The 18,461-nt window shown below is 44.5% G+C and overlaps 1 protein-coding gene across 1 annotated transcript in view; it reads left to right on the top strand.

The window, feature by feature from the left end:
* SWC2 (DNA binding protein SWC2) overlaps positions 1-18,029 on the top strand; it is a 72,800-nt gene extending 54,771 nt beyond the window's left edge. Inside the window, exons 7-11 of the mRNA XM_087695481.1 lie at positions 913-1,032; positions 1,127-1,210; positions 1,303-1,348; positions 17,099-17,164; positions 17,242-18,029. Coding sequence (XP_087551607.1) covers positions 913-1,032; positions 1,127-1,210; positions 1,303-1,348; positions 17,099-17,164; positions 17,242-17,938 — 1,013 coding nt within the window. The 3' untranslated portion in view covers positions 17,939-18,029. The remainder of the gene's footprint in view (positions 1-912; positions 1,033-1,126; positions 1,211-1,302; positions 1,349-17,098; positions 17,165-17,241) is intronic.
* The last annotated feature ends 432 nt before the right edge of the window (positions 18,030-18,461 follow it).

The raw sequence follows: 18,461 nt of genomic DNA, 5'->3' as shown, positions 1-18,461 counted from the left end.
CTTAGGACACTAGGGGCAACAACTACATTCAATGACAATTTAAATGCCTAGGGAGCCCGGATCATAGATCAAAGGGCATCAATGCATAGCCCATGAGATGGCCTATAGTGCAGCATTTGACTAGTATTTTTGTGTCACAATGGAAATGCACCCTTCAGTTAGTGGACCAATTCTTCCCTAAGGTTGCATGGCTGGACACTACTGCACCTGAAAATGATGGGCAGCAGCCAGTAGATGAACATGGCAGCCATTGGGTTTGGTAGATTGATTATGAACAGGGATAGGATTGGGATGCAAGTGGCCTAGTGCACTTTCTGTTTATAGAGATGGAACCAACCAAAATTTAGGGTTTTGCTTATGGGACACCGAAGCACACTTGTGCATTTGTGTTTTGGGGTTGTTTAATGAGGTTTAATGTGCAATGCACCTTTTTTAAGCTTAACTCTACTAAAATCATTATTTGATCATTTTGGCTCTTGTCCTTGTTGGATGAGTTCTCTTGCATCTGCACTCTCATCCATGCTGGCATTATTGTCTTATTATTCATATCTGTAAATTGAATTCATTGTTTTCATGCCTTTGTCTGGTGCTGATGCTTTAGTGCTTGAGCAATTGAAATTTTTAAAAAAAGAGAGCGACCGAGGCAGAACCACAACATGTCATGTGGATAGTGAACAATAATGGAAACTCCTGAAAAGTTATGATAATGTACTCTTTTCCTGTTTTCAAATTTTTAAGGGAGAGCATTATTACTTGGATTTTGCAATAGCCAGATATTTAGATGCTTATAAATTTTGGTCTACAGCAGTAGGTAGCTGGATTGTACTTGCTGTCAGAAAATAATCCTGCACAGGATTTTCTTGTGTATAGAGACTTGGCATGAACCAAATCTGATCTTTGTGGGTTTTCCAGAAATCATAAATCGCCAAAACTTAGAAAGAATGCTGGCACGTGAAGAGGAGGTCAAACAGAAGGCTATTGTTCATAAGATTGAATATAGTGGTCCACAAATACGGTTCTATTCCAAAGATGGTTAGTACGAGCGACTTTCTCAGATTTTTGAACGACAGTACTATTTGTGGTAGAATACTATATCATACGGATAATAGCTAGTTAATTATGGCAGGCAAAAATTACTTGGAGTTTATAGGAGCTGATGCCATGGCGAAAGGGTTGTTTAGTCATGCAAAACCTCGCAAATCTGGTCAAGGTTCAATAGCTTGGATTTTTTGTACAGAGTTTGGCTTTCCTTTATGTTCTTAGTAATCCAATACATCTTTTCTAATAGTGGTTTGTTTGTAGGATCTAAACGAGCCTTGGTGTGCGCAGTGACAGGGTTGCCTGCCAAGTATGTAGTTTGTTGTCATGGTACTGATTATCCAATATTTGCTTATGATTTGTATGTGTAAATCATCAGATGCACATACACGTGTGTATGTGCATGCTTGCATGCTGGCCATAGAATCATTCCTGTAATCTACCCACAATGGTTGGCATTGATACTTTTATGTTTATGGCTATGGAAATTTTGTGGAAAACCAAGAGGCATAAGAAAGGGAGGGAGACTTTGGCAATGCACAAAGTTTGCTTTCTCAAATTACATGGTGAATTAAATGCCACTAATAGTCACAATCATGTCTTGATCCTTAAATTGGTCTTTAGAGGCTAAATTAGGTGACTATCAAGAACAAGTATCTTATCCCTTTAATTAATGAACTTTTGGATAGACTATATGCTGCTAAATTATTTTCCAATATCGATTTGAGGTTAGGATATTTTCAAAACAAAATAAAGGATCAAGATATTTCCATGATAGCCTTTAATACACACTATGGCTACCAAAGATTCTAGTTATGCCTTCTAGATTGACTAATACACAATCAACCTTCGATTGGCTAATTCAAGATATATTCCGACCTTACCTTTAGGATTTTGTTCTAGTACACTTTGATGATGACTTGGTATATTGACGGTTTTAGAGCATGAAGCCCAAGTGAAGATAGTGCTTCAATCAAGATGCATACTTCTCCGATCCAGCCATGGATGCTAGTAGAGTACTTTGACTATGTGTGAGACCCCCCAGAAGCACCTCCCCAACTTTGGTGGCCTAGGAGGGGTGATGCTAGTCAGCCAGCATTTAATGCTGGCTAAACGCTGGCTGACCAGCTGTTATTTAGGGCATATTTATGCCCTGCATGTCCTGTATGTATTGTGCTCCTCCTTAGTTAGATCAATTATCACCTGGAGGTCCTATTGAAGAGAGGAGCTAGTGCCAATACCCATGCAGCCTGTGACTCATTGTTGTACACAATTGTCTCATGTTTGGTATATGGATTCCATTTCCCAAGCATTCTTCTAAGTTCTCTTCTTTGCATTGTTTTGTGTTCACTCTTTCTTTCTCTTCTATCTTGTGTTCAGCAGTCTACTTCAACATTCTTTCACACTTCTATTGTTGCATCCACCTCTGACATGGTATTAGATTTCAGGATCTATGCTCCTACTCTACTATATTTTTCTGCTGAATTCAAGTCTTCATCATGCTGATCTGGTGACTATTGTCTGCTGTCATTGCCTTGTTCCCCACCTTCTGGAGGCTGTGTTTTGGTCTCAGCTGTCTGCATTTCCCAGTTTTTAATTATTTTCTTGCTGATTTATCTGTGTTTTCATGGACAGCTGCTGTGTTTACAGCATTTAATACTTCTCAAGGTTGGGCAACAGCATATTCTGCTATTTGATAGTGTTTGGTGGTTGTACTCCATCCTTTGCAGTCAATTTTTTTGATCAGCTTGTGTCCACTGCTTGTGAACTCCGTTTTTGTGCAGTCTATGCCATTGGCTGGTTGTACTCTCTTTCTCTTCTCTTCTTTCCTTTATTTTCTCTTCCTATCCTCTCCAGATGGCTCCTCCCTATTGTTCCACTGATGACAAATTACATGGCCCTAATTATCTCACATGGAGTGCTGTCATGAAAGCTTGGTTTGTGCAGAAATAGTAATGGTACTTTGTATTTGGAGCTTGTGAGCATCTTGTTCGTCCTGCTCCTCTTCTAGCACGTTTTGATGAGGACAACTATAAAGAGGCTATGCTCACATGGGATATTGATGATACCCGTTCATATTCTGCCCTTCTTTGTTGCATCTCCAAAGAGGTTCTTCTGACAGTCACCACTTGCAAGACATATCCTACGATTTGGGTGAAGCTTTAGATGTTGTACTAGGCTCCTTCGCCTATGCATACTATCACTCTTTATGGGCAACTTCAATGTATGAAGTTTTGAGCCTAAGGACACTATTTAGTCTTTGTTACTTCATGTCATATAGGTTTCGAACCAGCTTTGCCACATGTAGTCCACCCTTTTAGAGGCTCAGCTTGTGGGGACTATGTCCTACAAGCTCACAAGGCATTGGAGTGGCCAATGCCTTGTGAGCTTGATACCTGTCAATTTTCTACAAATGTTCTCGATGCTACTTGAGCATGAGATATCTTTGCGCTTACAAGGGAGGCTTCTATAACAATCTGGTGGTTCCATTGAGGCCCTTACAACTTTAGAGAGGGATGATAAGAAAAAGAAGTCGAAGTCCCAATATTATCAGTGTGGTAAGAAGGGACATTTGCGCAAGGATTGCAAAGAGTTAGCAGTTTTAAGTGGGCTTGGCTCCTAGTTTGAGCTCACATGAGGGGACACTTTGACATTCTTGGCCAAAGGCAAGAAATCCATGGTCACGTATGTTCGTCAACATTTTTGACAGTCGTGCTAAATGTTGGGGGTAAAGGTGCCTCCGTCTAGCCGCTCGTTTGTTACTACACTAATAGTACTCGCCTGTACACTCCAGGCGGCGGGCGCTCATCAGCGTCACTTTATTCTTTATTCTTTTAGTGATAGATGAATAAAGGGAAGGCCGGTCACACATTGTGACTGTTGGAGTTCCCACATTGTGACTCTCTCTCTCTCTTGCTCTTACTCTCCCGCCATAGCTTTCCCATGCAAGCTTTGATTCTTCTCACCTTTCAATTGGTATCAGAGCATGGTTGCTTGAGCATTTGAGCTTGGTTCATGGCCCCTTCAGCATTCATTCAAATCCCTACACCATTGGTTCTTACTCTTGGCAGCCATATCCGACTCCTTCAAGCTTCGATTACTCCCCAGTTTCCCGAGCACCTACCCGACCCATTTGGGCATCCTCAGGGCATTCCTTCAAAGGTATTGAAGCATTCTTTTGAGTGTTTATTTCAATTTGCAGGGTATAGTAGGAAGGGGTTGCAAAAAATTTCGTTTTTTGCTTCAGCCCTCCCTTGACACTCATGTATGCTACTACAAGACATGGATGATAGACATAGAGAGATACTATGGTTCTCTATTTTCAAGAGCTAGTACGATCAACATCAATATTAGGTTCTCTTTGAGGCAACTTGGTGGTGGCTTGACTACCCACTGCTTTGGTATCCATGGTTCTATTTTGGTGGTTCTTTGTTGTATGGCCTATGATGAGTCATTATCATTGTATCATTGTATTGTATTTGATCACCCATGATCTGAGAGAGGGTATTAGTAATATGTCGACTCGTGTGTGAGTTTGTGCATGCCAGATTGGACTAGGCATATGCTTGATATTTTGGATATTTTTATTATGCATTATTTATGTCATTTTAGGGCATTTTGATGCCAATCGACCAACATTTAATGTTGGCTGACCAACTATTATTTAGGGCATATTTATGGCCTTTATATTTTGTGCTCCTCCTTAGTCAGATCAATCATCACATGGTCTTGTTGGAGAGAGGAGTTGGTGCCAGTGCCCATGTAGCCAGTGACTCGCTATTGTACACAATTGTCTTGCGTTTGGTATATGGATTCCATTTTCCGAGCATTCCTTTGAGTTCTCTTTTTTGCAGTATTCTTGTGTGTTCTCTCTTTCTTTCTCTTATGTCTTGTGTTCAATAGTCTATTTCAGCATTCTTTCACGCTTATATTGTTGCATCCACTTCTGACAACATAGTCCCACAAATCCTTTGCCACAAGAAGGTTATGCATCATGAAACTCCACAAAGGGTAGTTGGTGCAGTCAAACTTGTCCTCCTAAGTGATGACATGAAGGATGTTGTTTTGGTCATTTTGCCCCTGATGTGTCAAGCTGCCAATGATGCACAAAAATTAGCAACCAAATACATGAAGCTGAAGTATCGAATGTACTTTGCTGAGTACCAAAAATCTGCACACGGGATTAGAATGCAAGTACCAAATTATCACAATTCTTGACAAATGTGCCCAAGGTTGCACAAATTAGCACTTAGCATACAATTTACAATTATACATTGTTGTACCACACTTGCCTGGAAATGCATGCCCAAAAAGACAAATTACAGCAATTTAATGCGGAGTCTCCCCGAATTTCACTACCAAATCTGCCTGATGCAACAAGATAATGTTGTTGTAACACATGTTCTCTACCTTGGAATGCATGTCGGGCAAAAGCCCCAAATTTCTTTGCAAATTTTTTTAAAAATTGAAGAAATTTATATCTTACAGTTTGAATTTTTGGCAAAATACTACCTCAGGACAAGCGCAATAGGAACCAACAATTGTAATTTGCCTTCTTATGCGTGTTGGAGCCTCTAGATCAAAAAGCCCCAAATTTGTTGCACAAATCTAGAAGAAATTGTGTAATGTTAGCTTGCTCGGTATTGATTGCACGTAGGATGTCAAGTTGGTCAAAAACCCTAAATTTCAAGTATCTCAAGATGTACTTGTAGAGCTCGGGAGATTCAACGGGCCGAGTTGAGGTAGTGATTGAGGATAGCAAAGAGTGGCGTTGTTGGAGCGGGCATCTTAAGCAATAGATGTTAGACGCAAAAGGCGGCTCAGCTAAAGGAGGCGTAGGCAACGAGGAAAGCAACAGCAGTGGGTGTAGGGAAGGAGATGTAGATGGCGTTGCAAAGGACCAGCACAAGCGCAAGAGGCATTGGCAGGGTGGCGTTGTTGGAGCAGGCATCTTAAGCAATAGATGTTAGACACAAAAGGCGGCTCAGCTAAAGGAGGCGTAGGCGACAAGGAAAGCAGCAGCAGTGGGTGTAGGGAAGGAGATGTAGACGGCGTTGCAAAGGACCCACACAAGCGCAAGAGGCATTGGCGGGGTGCAATGTTGATAGATAAGGCACGCATGCGCTATAGAGTGGCAGAGAGACTGCTTCTAGCGTGCCAGCTTACGATGCAAGTGGGTACTCTAGGTGCCTAGGAGGCGATGCTTTTGTAGAGTGGCGGGCTAAGATAGATGGACTAGAGTTATGGTAGTGGTGGTGTTGGCGGGTTGACTTGGCCATTGGCTACAGAGGCTTAGTTGAGTTGAGCAACTCAACAACTTTTCCTCGCACGAATGGAAGCCAGTGGCAGCAAGAGCTTAGACGGAGCAGCACTAGTTGGCAGTGGCCACCCACACGGAAGCTACTTTGATACCAAATGTGAGAAATGTACTAGCTATGGAGGAGAGAGAAACAAGAGATGGTGATTGAGTGAGTTGAAGCAAAGTGAGTAGAGTGTACTTCCTGAACTAAACTCCAGTTTAGGTCATAGGTTGACCTAGCCAGCCTTCCACCAACTAACTAGAGTTAGATTTACTTACTCTAGACCCTAGTGTCACTACTTTAATGTCCAAAGACACTAGGTGTACGCACACTACATTGACACTTCAATAAGTGTCCATACCACACGAATTACATGTGCATTGCCTAGAATTTGCAAATTCTAACATTATCCATGCATACCTGAGCCACATTCTCTTGCCCCACATCCAAAATTACATCTTTCAAAATACCAAACATATATCCTAGTTGCCACTAGTATCAACAAACTTAAGAAAGATAGTGCCATGGATGGAAGTAGCCATGATACTAATAATAAGTCTATGCCTATTAACTGACCAGCTATCACTTGCAATAATACATCCATACTTTTTTCATTTCTCCCAGCTAGAACACCCCTCTCCAACTGCTTTCAGCATTGCCTAGAAATACATAGACTTTAAATTGCGTGATGTCCTCTGCATAAAAGAATCTGTGGACAACCATGTTTGCATTCTTTCTTGCTCGTAAAGCCCATGTTTTTGTAAGATTGCCACTACTGCTACTGTCAGCTCTTTGGGTTTTTGGAAGAAGAGGCCACTTGTGAGTGTGACATGTCTCCTTCATGATTTGCAGCTGTGGAAGCCTCAATGAACTCATGCAAATCAGTAACCTCAAGATCAACATTTGCACCTGGTGCACTTGCAAGTTGCTCCTATCCAACATGCAATCGTCGCACAATTTCTTTATATCAGCAAGAGGACATTTGCATCTCTCAACCCAAAACCTTTCAAGCTCAAAATATGTGATCTAATTTGGGTTGGACCACCATCCCATTCATGGGCACAAAAATTGCACCTCATCATGCACATGCCGTGCTAGAGTTTATTGACTTTAGTCACATACTTCCCACTCACATCTCTTTCTTCTTACCATGGCTGCAGCCTGCAGTGAAGTGAACTCTGAAGAAGTGTTTGAAGTAACCTTGAAACCTGGAGAAGAAAATTGATTGAAATTTGAGGCTGGAGGAGCAATTGTTTTTACCTGCACTATAGAGTGAAAAATCGCCGCAGTTCTGGATTGAGCATTCATCAATTCAGTAGTTGAGCAGTTCAGCAGTCATTTTTGAGGACAACAATCGTTTTTGCCAGATGTTGTCAGTGACTTAGTTCAGTAGTAGTTTTTTCAGGACACTTGACAATAGTTGTTTTGGCCAAATGTAAATCACCTAGGCCCTACAGTGTAAAATCACAGCAGTTTTGGGCAGGCCAAGAGAAAATCATTCGATTCTGGGCACTTGGGACTCTTTTAAAAAGATATAACAGGACAAGTATGTTATGAATAACGTACTTTCATACTTTTCATACATTTGCAAAATATGTTATCTGAAATATACTCAGACTGATAGGACATTAGCAGATTGATCAAATCGTGAGTGTCTGTGTGCATGCGTATTTGTGGGCTGAGCACATTAGATTATTTTAGGCATTTTTCTAGTGATTTGTTTTGAGGATTCTGGTGCCAAATCTTATCATTATTTTATTGGTGGCTGACCTGATGCATGATTGGTATTATTTTATGCCTATGTATTTTGGCTCTCTCCTCCTCAATTATGATCATTTACTTGTAGACTTCCAGTGCAGGTTTTGTTGGAGAGAGGGAGCCGGTGCTAGTGCTCACACAACTAGTGACTCATTATTGTAGGCAACTATCTCATGTTTGGTATATGGCTTCCTTCTATGTTCTTTTGTTTCTATTTTTCCTTGTGTTGTGTAGTCTATTACAACAATCTTCTATGCTTCCATAGTTGCATCCACTTTGTTTCGATGCGTCATCCTCATCCTCCCCCAACTATGACTTGGATCCTTTGGCCAAGGTATGGAAGGGGTAATCTTCTTCAAACCAAGGGAAGGGCTTGACTGCCCCTTGCTTTCTAGTGTAGGTGATGCAATCATCCCTTATGACTCACCAGTGCCAAAGAGTCAACGTGAGAGGATGGTGAGGTGGGGCAAGTGAGCCTTATCTATATAAGTATACAGGTTCAAAGAATCTAGAGAGGGACTCCCTTCCTCATTGACTGAAGTCTGGCAGGTGAGGTCATGCTTGGCTCATAAGATCTCATATGGTTTGTACTCCATGGTAGTCCATGTCTCTCTACCTGTGTTAGATCCTTGTGGGGCAAGCTATGAAGCCCACTCTTGCTTAGCTCTTGGCATTGAAGGTTCCGAAGATTGAAATGGTGAGGAAGTGTTTGAAGTCATCTTCCCTCTAATGTTGCTGTTCTTATGACAAGCTCTCCAAATCAAAAGCCGAGGTTTCTTTAGTGAGTACCTAGCTCTAATACCATGTAAAAAAATACTCATCTACATATAACAAACACAATCGTATGACAAAGCACAAATTGATAAAAGAACTTAGTAGGGTTAGGGTAACTCGGAGACAATGAACATTGAAGATGAAAGAATGATAATGAATAAATAAAATACTCAATGCAGCAAATACAGTATGCAAGGTAAATAGTGAATCTCAAACTCCTGTGTCTCTAGGATTGGGGTAGAGACTATGAGCTCGAGAGTGTGTCATCCTTTGTATGCATCCCAAAATGCAGTAAACAGCCTTTGGAAGTGTACGACGGCAACAAATACAGATATGTAGAGTTTGGATCAGTGCTGGACAAAGGCGACAGCCATTGCAGCAAAAAACAGCTGATCTGATGACATGGCAGGCTGTATGGCTGAGCTGGATGATCAGTAAATGCAGATGTAGATGATGATGTCAGCAGCAGCAGGCGACAATTGCACAGGTGACAACACAGGCTGGTAATGATGTACAGCAGCAAACATAGCCTGTCTGATGTGGACAGCAAGCTGGAAATAGTTGTCTACAGCAGTAGGAGGGCTGGATGTAGGCATGCAGTGGACAACAGTGCAAACTAAGATATCCTCCGAAGACAGTGTGTGGACAGCAAAGACAAGGCACCAACAACTTGCAAAACAAGATAGGACTGAGTGGTGGGCAGCTTGTTTGTTTATAAATGAGTGGATCCTCCCAAATTAGGGTTTGGCTTATGGGACTCACACTCTCTTGGAATGTATTTTTTTTAAAAATGAAAGTTCGGTGATTTGAGTTTTGGGGTTATAAATAGCAAATTAGTTTATAATGCATCTTTTAGCTTAACACAACCATCCATGACCTGAAGGGGGTTGTTTAGTTATTTATGATCTTTGTGAGTGAACGCACTTTATAGTGTGTTAGTGTGAGTATAAAAGTGTGAACATCTAGTACACCATCAAGTACTTTGTAACGGTCAAAGGCTTGGGCGTGTACCCTAGCCTATATATTGAAGCTCTATCACTTAAACTTGCATATCACATATCACATCAATCTATATTTTCATTTTAGCCTTGTACTTTTGCAACTCTCTCTCTCTCTCTCTCTCTCTCTCTCTCTCAGATAGACCCATGAGAGATATCTTGGGATGAGAGTAACCCTAGAGCAATTTAGACATTATTTTGTATTCATCAGCTATGTATTGTTTATTCTCCATTTAGTTAGTCATGGCATTAGATGACAGCTATTTTGGGACTTTGGAAAATTCTTGGACTTTTTGATGTAACATTTTGGTCTCATAGGCCGATTTGGCCTTTTGCAGATACAACAAACACACACACTCTCTCTCTCTCTCTTTTTTTTTCGTAAAAGGTAATTGTATTAATTACGAAAAAAGTACAAGATTACATGATTACACGAGTACAAGAGGCACGAGGGCCGTAGGCCAACGTGTGGGAAATCCCCGGACTAGGGTACTAAAAAGTTACACCAATCATGGCAAGGACCCAGAGGCAATTGCCAAATGCCAGGAATACAAATCCTCCCAAGGGAGCAAGTCAGAGTGCCTGATGAGATCTAGCTGCCAATGCAAGAGCCCTTTAAGCCTTGCAATATGTCGCAGTACATTAGAAGCCGAATCAAAGAGAAAAGCATTTCGGGTAGTCCAAATGTGTCAGCATCCCCAGTATCTGAAAAAATGGAATAAGATCTTCATATGTAACGGTGGCGGTGTGGGATACTTCGGGCGCACAAAAACCCAATCGAAGGGAGTCAGTGAAGACCCCACCACCGCGTGCCAGATTCGTGACAAGAGTGACCAGATGTTCTTGGCGAGCGGGCAAGAAAGAAAACGATGTCGGGCCGATTCCGCCGAAGTGGTGCAGAAGAAGCAAGTGCCATTCGAGATTCGACGCTTGGAAAGGGCCGAGGCAAGAGGAAGACCACCAATCATTACCCGCCACAGAAAGACCTTGCATTTGAAAGGTGTCTTGTTCTGCCATCCCTCCATCAGCGTTGCCTGCCACCATGACAGTGATTTCCGCAGGCCCCAAACAGCATTAACTTTCACGCCCAACCATTGGTGATCTTTAATGAGAAGATGATACACCTGATTAGTAGAGGCCTTTTCCAGACTCAACCGGCCTGCAAGGTCCCAGTCCTGCCAAGGGCGATCCATAGCCAGGGCAGGAAAGGGTTGCCTACCCTGAAGTTCCGAGAAAAGCTTCCCCCATAAATCACGGTATCCGCGCGGGATCCTGAAAAGCCTCCTAGCAGTCCGAAATGATGCAAGGACATTGCGAGTGGCGAGGGTAGCATCCGCAATCGAAGTCACACCCAAACGGGCCATGCGGTTAAATCTTGGTCTGAGCTGATGTTTATCTTCCCATGAAAGTAATGTGGATACCGCCAACAATTCCAGCTGAAAAGAATTTGTCTGCACGCGGTCCCCTACAGGATGCCAACGGGCCTTTTGGAGCACCACTTTCCAAGAGCCGACCAAATGCACTAACAAAGAGGAAGAGGGACTGGAGAATCGAGCGTCAGCATTAAGGACATGCCACCATGAGGCTCGAAGCCGTGTGTTACCCTGGCGGAGGCCGCTGTCCTCAAGAAAATAACGGGCTATGATGGTCCACGGGTGATGATCCACACACATGGCACGAAACAGAGACCAACGAAGAGCCAGCATATGAGTTTCTGCATCCAAAATAGCTCCACCACCCATGCGCTTAGGGGTACATGCATGTGACCATGAAATCCAGGAAATGCCTGCCTGCAGTGAATCTTTCTTCCATAGCATGAAACGAATGGGATGAGTAAGAGCCTTCAAAGTACAGGGCGTCCATGGCAGTAATGGCAGGAAATACGTCAGCATTGGTAGCATAATTGTCTGAGCCACTTTGAGGCGGACATGGAACGGCCAGGCTTGCGACTTCCAATACATAAACTTCACGGCCAGTTTGTGTGAAATCCACTCCAGCAGGGCCTTTGGCCGTACATCCACCCCCAATGGGTATCCAAGATGCCTGACAATCGAGCCACGAGAAACCACCTGGCCCTGCCAGCCTAATGACTCTAAATCAGGCTCCGTGCAACTGAGAATGGCTGACTTAAAGGCATTGATGCGAAGACCAGAAGCTTGACCAAAGAGCGTCCAAACATCTAATGCCTTGCGAATGTTATCCCTGTCCGCTTGCAAAATCATAAAGGAGTCATCAGCCAAAGATTGGCTAATGAAGTGCTGCCCCAAAGGAAGAGATAACCCTGCCAGCTGGGCAGAAGCCGCCATGGAGGATAACATTGAAAGGACCGGGTGAGTCGCCAAGGCAAAGAAGAGAGGACTCAAAGGGCAGCCTTGTCTGAGTGAGCGTGCAAGGAGAAATGGCTCTGTGACCCCACCATTAAGCATAACTCTTGAAGAAGCCTCAGTACTAATGGTGTAGATCAATCGGGACATGCGGATCCCAAAGCCCATAGCAGACATAAGCTCTGCGAGGAAAGACCAGTCCACACAGTCAAACGCCTTTTCCAGGTCCAGTTGAATCAAGACCACTTGCTGATTGGAGTGCCTCGCATAATCAATAGCCATTTGCACATTCAAGATATTGTGCAAAATGTTGCGTTCCTTAATGAAACCATATTGGAGGGGGTGCACAAGAGCTGGAAGGTGCTTGTGAAGCCGATTTGCCAGCACTTTGGAAAAGATTTTATACATCACGCCCATCAACGAAATTGGTCTCCAGTGTTGCAGCTTTGACGGCGAAGGGACCTTGGGGATCAGTTTGATAAGGCCTTCTTTCCATGAAGAAGGCATGACCCCTGTTTCCCAAACCTGCTGGAACATGACCACTAAAGGCTTTACCAACTGCGTGGCTGAGTGCTCAAAAAATTCATTAGTGAGACCATCCCAACTAGGACTTTTATCCTTAGGCAGGTGCAACAACACATCCATAACCTCCTCTTCACAAATATCCGCCTCCAAAGAGGCTTGCATATCAAACGGAACCTGCTGGTGGACCAGCTGATAGAAGACCGAGCGGGCATGCGTAACCTGGCTAGACGGCAAGGATGAAGAACCAAAAAGATCCATAAAATAATTTTTGCACATATTGATAATGGTCTGCGGATCAGTGACCATGCGACCTTCCGAGTCCTGAAGTCGAGTCATATTTTCGCGAGCCGGAGAAGCATGCAAGGCGCGAAAGAACTTATGAGACTAGCAGGCATTATCTTGCAATGTGTCAGTTAAGTTATGCAGCTTGGCCTGCTGATAAGATTTCAAGCTAAAGACTTGAATAAGATGGGCCAAACGCCGCTCCAGTGACAGCAGAAAATCATCATCTGGGGAATCCAGGAGCAAGGAACGGACCAAGGCCAATAAGTCCTCTGCTGCAAGTCGACGGCGGCGACAAAGAGAGGCAGTGTGAATCCCATACTGCCGAGCAACCCGCTGCACATTAGAGAGCAGGCGTGCAAACGAAGCCAAGCCCTCAGAGGCAAAGTCCAATAAGAACCTCTCAATCAGTTGCTGCATATAATCCTAAAAAATTGGATGCTTCAAATAAGAGGAGTTGAAGCGTAAAGGGAGCTTATCCAGTAATTGCATAAAAGGTGCAACAGATTGTGCCCGCATCTCAAGCTGGAGGGGAAAATGATCCGACAACGCATATTGCTGCAAGACCTTCATCTCCAGCATCTCGGGAAGAAAATCATCCCCCTGCATGATATACATTCTGTCCAATCGCAACCAAGTGGTTGCATATTGCGCAGAATGAAAAGTAAAACCTGAAACAGAAGGGTGAAGCCACGACCAAAGATCTTGCTTAAGTATGTGCAAAGCAAAGGAGTTCCACACCCGGCTTTCTGGCGTATCCATTACCGAATGCCCTGAGGTGGACTGAGAAGAGTCAACACACATATTGAAATCTCCCATCAAAAACCCTCTACGGCCAAGTGCCATGGAGCCCTGCAAAGTCAACCATAGATCCCGTCGGGATGCGGGATCATTGGGAGCATAAAGTCCCAGCAGCCATAAAATCTCGCCTTCAAATAGGACTTCGATTACTAGAAAGCGGCCGTGCACATCATTTTTAACAAGAACAGGCTGGTATTTCTCATGAACAATCATCAGCACGCCCGAATAATGCTTAGCATGTGTCCCTGCATAAAACAGACGAAATCCACGACAATCCACAACCTTTCCTGCCTCACCATGACTTTTGTGCTCCACTGCACATAATACATCCCACTGATTCTCATGCAAGACAGACCACATGGTATGCTGCTTATGGCGAGAGCAAATGCCTCGCACGTTCCACGTGGCAATCTTCATATATTTTCAAACAAAGGAAGTCAAGAATGAGGCGCCTGTTGCCTCGATTGCATCTTTTCCGCGAGGGCATCCAGGACACCCTCATCCAGAAAATCAGCCAATACTGCAAATGAATTCGGGCGACCTGCTTTAGAGGTAGAAGGGAAATCCACTACCTTGGGAGCAGGGCGGGGATAACGCCTATCCCAAGGAGTAATCACATTGCCTTTTGCATCAAACGCCAGCTTAGCAGGTGGGCCCTTGGGGCCCTCGGAATAGACTTTCCTTGAAGACGGATTGCGGGGGGCTGACGGGGCCATGGTACGCGCAACCTGCTGTGGGGTGACCATGTCTTTCCTGCGCGTGTACGTGCGCACGGAATCCAGGGAAACATGAGGCCCAGGATCTGCCAGGCCTGCGTCCAACTTTTTACCTTTTTTTTGTCGTGCCTCAATCCAATCAGAGCTAGGAGAATCCAAAGCTCGGACCTGTTGTTTACCTTTATCCATGACAGTAGGGGGCTGAAGGGTCTCCTGTGTCTGGGCATCAAGCACCATGTCATCCTTGGGCTGCACAACCTGCGCCTCCTCAGAAGACAGTTGCCGTTCCGGGCATTCAGCTACAAAATGCCCTAATTTACCACATGAAAAGCAGTGTCCGGTAAAATTGCCCCATTTCAGGCGAAAATGCAAAGGATGCATGCCAGAGCAATTGAGGCGAAGCCACGCAGGCCTTTTCCTGGCCGTATCCCATAACATGCATAAACGGTTTCGGTTCATAGCCCTGAGGCTGGGGGGAACCAGCACTGTGCCCACAACCGCCATCGCGTCCTTCAACAATGGCCAATATACCGCTTGACAATTTTCCACTTCCACCCACACCGGGCATTCGCGTTGAAGCAGACGCAGGAAGTCAGCCATAGGGCGCCATGGTACCGCATGGACCAAGCGGCGGTCAAAGAATAGTGGCAACTTGGACAGTAGCTCAGCTCGATGCGATTCCGATTTCAACAGCACCTCATAAAAGCCGCGAGGTCCAAGGAAGATCTCCTCAACATACTCCCCTTGCAATAAGTGGTGCATCCACTGGCGAATATGTGAGAGCACTGGGATCCTGCCGGTGAAAAAAAGTATAACTGCACGGTCATAGAACACTGAGAAGGACCGCAAGACTGATTTTGGGTCCACTGTCGCTTCCAGCACATCATCCGCAGCCGCAGCAGAGAAGGTTTCATTATTATGCTGGACATAATCGCCAAGCAGAGTATTGGCAAAGTCCAGCAAATGCTCCCAGTCTATTTCCTGCGAATCCACAGGTTCGGAGGCAACCTGCGCATAGGAACGGTCCTGAGGACCCATTGGCTCGTCTGAAGTGTGCTTAGAGCGTTTGCCTGCCGGCGGCAGTTCAGAACCCGGAGGCGGCTCCTCCGTGCATGGCACCATATCCTCCGGCTCCTCTGTATCGGAATCAGGGCCAAGGGCTGCCACCGTCCGGTCGAGAAAATCCATATCCAGGCCAGCCATACCGCTGTCTTCTCTCTTTCGCTCGCTCCCTCACTGTAGCAGCAGGATGTACTGTCTACAGTCTCTGCTCTTTGATAATCTGCTGCCTCCTTGGCACAGATCTGTCCTTGTAAAATGTCTATCTGCCTGTCCCTAAACTGTCGTGTCCCGGCCTGTGCAGGGACGTATTCTCCAAGCACACCCTTTGATCCTGGCGATTCTCTGGTCAGGGCTTCCACGATGCAGCGCCGCACGGTTACAGGTAGACAGTGTGCAGGTCACGTTGGCGTGCCAGGTAGGCAGTGTGCAGGTGACGTTGACGGGCGCCCAGGGCCAGTGCAGGTGACAGCATCCCCGATTTGCTTGCTCTCTCTCTCGCTTTCTCTGCCTGAGCCCTGCGCACAGGGGACCACGCAGAGTTGCACAGGCCTGTGCACGTGATGCTGGTTGCGCAAGCAGGCAGGGGCGCAAAGCTGAAGACGAGTCGCTGTAGCGAGCTGAGAGGCGACGCAGACCAGAGGACGATCTGTGGCGAGCAGACAGGCGACAGCGCCCAGGCCTGACAGCAACCACCGACCAGGACCCGCAGGTCAGCCAGGCGACGACTGCGACGAGGCCTGCAGGTCAGGCGGCCGGCAGCAGGGCGGGACGCTCGTGCGGCGACATCTCTCGCTTCTCCCCTCTCTCTCTCTCTCTCTCTCTCTCTCTCTCTCTTCTCAGTTCCATCTATCATAGTTGTTGTTCCTCTCTCTAGCTAGGTGTGGGTTTTTCTTTGAAGATGTAAGGCATGTTCTTGTCCATTTAAAGCTTGTGGAGAACCATAACTTGGTGCTTGCAAAAATGCTAGAGATGTTCTCAGATTTGTGAGTGAAGACTGCCCATCTTTATAGTCTTTCTAATGAGGGTTTGTTTAGTTGGTACATTTTGTTATTTTCTTGGGAACCTAGGAGATTATAAAGCGCTTGTGCTTTTGTCAGACATCTAAAGTTTTTGGATCCTATGGCCTTTCCAGCAAGTTTGCAAAACCAAAGCTTTTCATGCACTGATGTTAAAATCTATATATATTTGTCTGTTGGAGAGTGTGCCATTCTCAGCTGACTGCCTTGTTGCACTGGCAGGTTTTCAGATTCCGGCCTGCCATGTGTAATATAATAAGAAAGATAATGAACTACTAGAAAAAGGGGTATGCATGTACATATGTTGTTGTACTGGAAGATCATCAAACAAACTAATTGAGTTTGGTGACTACATATGCTCTGTAATGTGTTGCTGTATGTGAGGGTGTTGCACATGGCATGCAGTCACATGATTTGTTTAGAAGCTCTTTTGATCAAATTAACTCACAGTAATGCTTTTTGGTTTGGCAACTGTAATACATTGGCTTGTATCATAAATGGCAGGTATATAGATCCGTTGACTGGGATACCATATGCTACAAAGGAAGCTTTCCAGCTGATTAGACACAGGTATTTTGCAGGTGCTTATGATTTCTCCTCTTCAGATGACATTGCAGATGATGGACAACTGTCTTGTGTGTATCCAGGCTGGCAAAATTAGAGGAAGAGAGTCAAATGGAAAGATCAAAAAATCCCTGGAAAAGAGCGAGATCTAAAAAGCCATCAGGTAGCTTTACTTCTACAAACTCGAGAAGCTTTGGGTTGAAGCCTGGAACCCCATCTAAGTTATCCGACAGATTTGTGTCAAGTTCCCTCAAGCATGATCTCATGGAGAAAATTAAAGAGTTTCGGACCCCAGAAAGGCCATCTTATCCAGCTCTTAGCAACTCTGTCTCTCCTGCTTTGTCCTCAATACGCTCTTATCTTCCTACATCCAGTTCACCATTCAAAGAAACTGCAAAGTTGTTTTCTATTGGACAGTCTCCATCACAGCAGCAGCAGCGGCAGCAGCTGCATCTAGCAAGTTTGGAACCCAGAGAAGATATTCATAATGCAGCTACCAAGTCGGATGCTCCTGCCATTCCTTTGGGTCAAAATTCTAATGTGCCGATTTGGGTGGATATACCACCACCACAAGGGTCATGTGAAGATGACTATGGCCTAGATGATCTGACTTCCTTGGACTTTGGTCCTATATTAATGGTGCAACATGGTGTCTCAGATCAAGACCGCAGGGATCATGAGCTTGATATCATGGAGACACCATCTGCAGAAACAGTGTTTCAATCGGACATGTTGACAATGCCTAATTTCATTGACAAGGCTCTTGATCCCATGACTTGAGATCATGAACACAGCACTCTGTATAAATAAAGACTGATGATTTGTTTAAATTCTACACATGTTAAATTGATTTACATGCAACATTCTAACTGGCAGCTAAATTATGAATCTTTTTTGGTGGGGGTTTTGGCTTTTTTTTTGGGGGGGGGGGGGGGGGTTTGTGTGTGCGCATGTGCACGCAATTCTTGGCAGATGGAACTGGATTTGTTAATTACAGTTATGTTGTCAGTTATGATTAAGCAATGCCTGGCACTTCCACCACATGAGCCGAGCATTAGAGAGAGAGAAAGAAAGAAAGAAAGTTATATTAACGTCTACAACAGGCCAAGTTGGCCTATGAGACCAAAATGTTGCATACAAATGTCTGGGAGATTTCAAAAGTCCCAGTGAAGCTAATATTTATGCTATGTTGAACTAAATTGAGTAGGTACAAAATGATATCTGGACTAGATACAATCTAGAGGTACTCCCAGTGCGGTGTGGAACTGCTCTTGGAGTGTAAGTCCCAGTGAAGCTAATATTT

The sequence above is a fragment of the Lygodium microphyllum genome, chromosome 16, assembly GCF_053477565.2.
Source record: "Lygodium microphyllum isolate KBCC chromosome 16, Lygodium_microphyllum_v1.1.10, whole genome shotgun sequence".
Lineage (NCBI taxonomy): Eukaryota > Viridiplantae > Streptophyta > Polypodiopsida > Schizaeales > Lygodiaceae > Lygodium > Lygodium microphyllum.
This window is presented reverse-complemented; position numbering and strand designations above follow the sequence as displayed.